Raw genomic sequence first — 6,000 nt, 5'->3', positions numbered from 1 at the left:
TTAGATTTTTATATATAAATTAAGGATTTATACATTGCTGATAAAGAAAAAATACAAAACATTTTTTGATCTTACATGACATTTACATGTGAAATTTTACACAACATATTCAATAACTTACAAATGCTTTATTTGCATAAAAAATATATCTCTTTACAAAACTTTTGTAATATGTACATATTCATATACACAGGTTTTTGAATGGGCTAACAATTTTGTGGTACATTTAAAAGCATTCTAGTCTACTCTGGAGTCGGATGTGAAACTGACTTACCATATATTGTTTGTTTTTGTTTTTGTTTTTTTTGCCAGATGCATTTTTTTCACATCCATAAGAAATATGAACTTGCAAAATATATTACATATAGATAACACAAGACATCTTTCCAAAGAATGCCATAAAGTATCAAAACTGTATAAATGTACAAAATGTAACAGCAATGACAGGAATCAACGTTGTGGTACAAAGTACTATAGCAGCAGTTGCTATACTGGTTCACTTTTTGCCAACATGCACAAGTATGAAACTATGAGCTGCATTTCAGACTCTCCTCTTCGTAAATAAACCGCCAGAGCTCATTTCACTCAGCTAAATCATTGCAAACTGTGCAGATAAATTACAATGATGTACTGGCTTACTAATGCAGTAAAAACATATGCCCATACAGTATTCAAGGCACTGCAATGATGTAGAAATGGGATGATAGTGTCAAATTCATTTTTCGTTTTTAAAACAGATGGACCAACATGGGAGTACAATACTTGTGGTGGAAAATGTATGTGTGCAAATTGTTTCATGTATTCTGTACATTTGTTGGCAGAAGCTGATGGTTCACAAAGTAAGACATTGAAATCACCGTTTGTATCAGTGGGATTCAGTAAAATATAGGCCAAGGTCGCATATTTATCAAGTGTCTCAGTGTAGGAGTGCTGATCAAGATTTTATTCACTAAGGCACGGTTTCCCAAAAGAATTAGAGAGCAACACATGCCGTGGCCTTCGCGTCGAACCACGGATGATTTGGAACTTACACGTACCCCCTCAGAATTGCTCTTTAGTAAGGCTAATTCACGTTGAACTAAGAACACAAATCTACAGAACCAATCTAACCTCAGACTCCTCATCGCCTTTAACCAACCTTGCACTCTGATTTACAAACAGCCAGGGTTAAATAAACTTCTGGGAAACCTGGCCAGCTTTATGTACTGTTTTCCAACCTTTCCATCTAATAAAACCTGAAATAAAGAAACACGGAACACCCACTTTGAGACACTTGACATATGCCGGCTCAAGGCTGGGGTTAATTCTCTCTAAATTTGGCTCATCTGGGGCACTGGGATAAAGGGCTATTAGAATTTTAAAGAAAGTAGCTAAAAATAAATAACAGAGACTATTTCAGTAATGCATGGAGAATTAAATAGATGGATGATTTAAGTACAGCCCCACATGGGCAATATGTTAATGTACAGTACAGTGTGCCTTGACCAGACTCTCAGCCCAGTCAGCAGTTTAAACTCTTATATTTAAATACAATAATATTTGTGTCAAAAAAAGATCATTGCACACAACTTCATAATAAACTTTAATGGTAACCATAGCTCTCATGAAGAAAATATACTATATTGTTGTCAGAGTACCTGCACCGTAACAATAAAATCCCCAGCGTTCCCAGTGGCACTCGAAAAATTGTACTGCACTTCAGTAATTAAATCCCTGGCCATATATTTCGTCAGTAGGAGGTAACATCCAATTAAGAGGTATAATTGACCATATAACTTTGAACAGACTGCAGCGCCGACGCTGTTCAGAAAGGCGGCTTCTTTTTTACTTCCTCATCTGCTCTCACACACCCCACTGCTTGGAAAATAGACTCTAAAGATTACATTGATCAACTCACAGTTGAGAGGCTCCTCACCTCCATCTGAGAAAATAACTCATTAGTATGAATGTAAGAGTAAGACAAAAAAGGTCTAGTTTTGGGCTGATTTCTTGGACAGAAATTTTTTATCTGGCTTTGTGAAGAAACCCCATAGTATTTTTTTTTACTAGAGAGCATAAAATACTCTATTTTATCTATATGCCAGAGGCTCTTTTATTTCTAAAGCCAACACTCACAGAGTGTAAAGAACACTTCTCTTCTCCAAACCACGAGAAGATCTGGAAAGGTCTGAGCCTCCCCTTCCTCTCTCTTTAATCTTTTACTTTCTGGAAACGATCGATTGCAACTGCCTCAAGTGTTTCTGAAAGTGTGCTTTATGTTTCTGAGAAATTGTGTCTTTTCATCAAGTCTTCAGAAACAGGGAAAATATAAATATCTATATGTCGTCATATTGAGTGAACATGTAGAAGTTGTATTCTGCATCTCTTAGCTTGTCTCTGTTCTATTCAGCGTACATCAGACCATGGTGCAGATGGTGTTGAGATTAGGGTCAAAGCGGACGACTTTCCCCTCTGCAGCTTTTGTGGTTGTGTTGTACATGGGGTTCTCAAAAGTGGCCTGACCGTTGTTGTTCTCATGGACAGAGCATCCTGTGTACTGCGCTTTATCGGTTTTCCTGGGGAAAAACAGAGAGATGCATGTTAGACGAGACACCGGCTCCCAATTACCTCCCCTCTTTCTGATCCAGTAAACATGTTTAAATTATCTTGGTGTGGATCGCTGTAGGAAATAAATGAGGCTGAATAGGAAAGACTGTTAAAATAGCAAAAGCTTTATGCATGGTCATGTGCACAGGCTCTATGTATATGAACAGCTCCGTTTACATTAAGACAAAACCCATCAATCTATTTATAGCTTACATATGCTAGATTCTCACATGCATATGAACTTACAGTATATTACATGTTATGTCTGATTTGCTTCCGTTTCAAATGCCTGACGTATGCTGCCATGTAATGGGGTTTATGCAGTCACTAGTTGACTAACATTTCATCATGCTTTGACGTCTCACACACAGCTTCTGAATCCTGTGAGAAACCTATCTGCAGTAGAGCAGGCTGTGGAAGTGGGCCACAGTGTACCATCTACCTCCCTTTTGATGTGCGTTTCCTTTGGCTGCATCTGTACAAACATCTACATGAATCTGGGTTTCTACCACTTTTTTTAATGTCTCTTAAACTCAACCCGGGACACGGGGAAACGTACTCCTTTTTTTCCACGTGGGACCAAACAGATACACACTATAGTGGCAACTAAATTTGGGTTCCGAACTAGTACAGGAGGTTCCCGTATACATTACATACCGCTGCTTGTAGAGATAAAAAACCAAGGCCTGCAAAGATGAGAGCAAAGAAAGGCACAAGGATTGCAACGGCAACAGAACTGCTGTTGGTGGAACCGTTGCTTTCGGGGTCGGTGAGTGTCACATTCTCTCGCACACTCATACCTGGGAAAACAAAAAAACATTATCAGTAAAATCAAGAAGACTGGAAAAAGTATGTAAAATAAATTGTTTATATGTAAATGATGAGTTACAATATTCAAACGAAGCAAAAACAACAATGCAGTGAAAACAAACAAACAAAAAAGGGAAAAATAAAAATGATACATATCATTTGCAGATGGTGGTGATGGTGATGAGAACGAGGATGACGATGATGATGAAGCAGCCGGGTGATAAAGATGACAACCGTAAATCATTGTGCTGATAAGAATAGTCATGTTGGAGTGGGTGATGACAGCAGTGATGAGCATGACACTAGAACACAATCTATACAGGACATACGCTGCATATGTTCTGTGAAGCTGTGGCTGACATACCATACAATGGTAATATATACAGTATATATTCACATAATGCTGCCAGTACAACTTATATAATAAACTGTAATGTAATATGGGTCCGATCAAGCGCTAACACGTGGACACATTTGGTGTTCAACAGTCTCTGTCATGTAAGCAGAGTAACTTATATGCATGTATTAGACATATCTGAGTAGGCATTTATAAGCACTTTAACATTATGTAGAACAAAATGTGGGGAGATAACATTTTTTGGTGAAAAATGTCAAATTACCGCTTGGTAATACATGGACTTGAAATGGACATCAATTTTTTAACATTCAAAACATGCGGTTCTTGACAGAAATTGATATCAAGTAGGACAAAACCTTTGAGATATTATGTTCAACTATGCTGGAAATAAATTTTGGAGTAAAATATTGAAAAGTCTGAGAATGTGGTAACACGTGGACAGGTTGCCATAGTAACACGTGGACGACTCTTTCTCATTGTATGCATTACCCAAAATGTTGACTTATTTTTTAAAACAAGCCAGATATAATCACAATGCTTTCTTTAATGTATTTAACCCTTGTGTGGTGTTCAGGTTTTTGTTATTCAGCCAGTGTTCATGGGTGTGGTGGACCCCCTGCATTGTGGGTTTTAATTCAACATCATCTAACAATTTTATGTTAAAATACTCAACAGATGTTTCCTTCATCCCAATTACAAGCAACATAAAAAGCATGTTTAATATTAGCCTTTGCTAGATCACATTTATGAATTAAAATGCTACTCTTTTTAATTTGGTTTTTTTTTTTTTAATAAAATGTGATAGAATTAAGATATGAGGGGAAAAAATTCATAGAAAATATGTTTCATCATTTTTCTTTTAACAAAAAATGAAAATGGGTCCCACAGACCCAAACGCCATACAAGGGTTAATACTAACACAGTGTTATTTACAACTTATGGTGGTCCATACTAATATCGGTAAATGATAAATAAAGAGTACTTTCTCAGTAACAGTTCACAGATAGTCTTTTTAAATGTAACAGATTGAATACATTTTCAAATTTTTTTAGATCCAATTTTTAGTGTCAAATTTAAGCTATAGTTTTATGGCTGAGACATGGCTATAGTGTAAAAAGTACAATTGATAAAATCAGTTGTAACTTTTTTCTACAAGTGGTATTTTAAAAAGGGTACCAGTTCCATAAAATAGAGATCTTTAGCTAAAAAAAACGATTCCACTTGATAAATAATGTGTGCAAATGTACTTTTTCCTGCTGATGTTCACTTTTCCTTGATCAGACCCATTTGAGACTAGATAATTCATTTATGATACATTATTGTTATAATACAAACCATCGAGCCCACACATATTAAAAGGTAACATTACCAAATGCAAGTTTTTGTCATTAGAAAGGAATGTGAAACTTCACTGGAATTTTCACCTCTATTTAAAAAGGTTCAGATATTATCTTTAGAGTTCGTGTAAGTACCAGTGACAGTCAGCTGAATACCGATAGAATTTGTCCCATTACTGAGAGTGAAGGCTGTTTTTTCAGACTGAAGCACACGGGAAAAGTATTTTCATTGCTGCAAATTTCCACATTTGTGACCTTAAGTTAGTATAACCGCATATTTGTCTTTACTTTTCTCTGTAAATGTCAAAATGGAGAAAAGGGTAAAGCAATACAGGCAAATAAAACAGAGAGTATTGAAAAAGACACATACCCAGTCTTTGGAGACCGAATTGTCCATAGTCTTTACCCTGTATAAAGCCTTGGAAAACATAGCTGCCTCCCTCTGGTTCAGCCGAAACCTGGCGGAAACAAAAATACCAAAGGGACTGAGAAAAAGTACATTTGTTTCAACTGCATACATAAAATGTCATTATTCTTGGCACCTAAGAAAGTGTGGCATCTCTTCCACACCACATCAAAAAAGTACATACACTGTATTTAGTCGGAGAGTCAACACATTCTGTCATGCTTCATTCAAAAATAACCCCTTTGTTTTTGAAGCTCGCTCTAGAGGCTGTGTAGTTTGCTATCAATAGCTCAGCGGTGTGCAGTCACCTGTCACACGCCGTTAATAAGCAGACCCTTGAAGTTTATTTTAAAAGTGGAACTTCAATTCAAGCAACAAAATTGCTGTGGAGCCGTTCCGGGCTCCTAAGAAGTCAGGTGTGTATGAGATCATTCAGCAAATTGTCAATGCAGGAAGCGCTGAAATGATTCACACAGGGAGCCTCGACGTGAAGCCAACGTAAA

General features: G+C 36.8%; 1 protein-coding gene across 1 annotated transcript in view; it reads right to left on the bottom strand.

Moving 5' to 3' along the window:
• Positions 1–280: 280 nt before the first annotated feature.
• Positions 281–6,000, bottom strand: part of LOC115435868 (CUB and sushi domain-containing protein 3-like) — a 296,702-nt gene continuing 290,982 nt past the window's right edge. The window contains 4 exon segments of the mRNA XM_030158480.1: positions 281–2,555; positions 3,244–3,263; positions 3,265–3,386; positions 5,462–5,549. Coding sequence (XP_030014340.1) covers positions 2,396–2,555; positions 3,244–3,263; positions 3,265–3,386; positions 5,462–5,549 — 390 coding nt within the window. The 3' untranslated portion in view covers positions 281–2,395.

This window comes from Sphaeramia orbicularis, chromosome 16 (genome assembly GCF_902148855.1).
Source record: "Sphaeramia orbicularis chromosome 16, fSphaOr1.1, whole genome shotgun sequence".
In the NCBI taxonomy this organism is placed as follows: domain Eukaryota; kingdom Metazoa; phylum Chordata; class Actinopteri; order Kurtiformes; family Apogonidae; genus Sphaeramia; species Sphaeramia orbicularis.
This window is presented reverse-complemented; position numbering and strand designations above follow the sequence as displayed.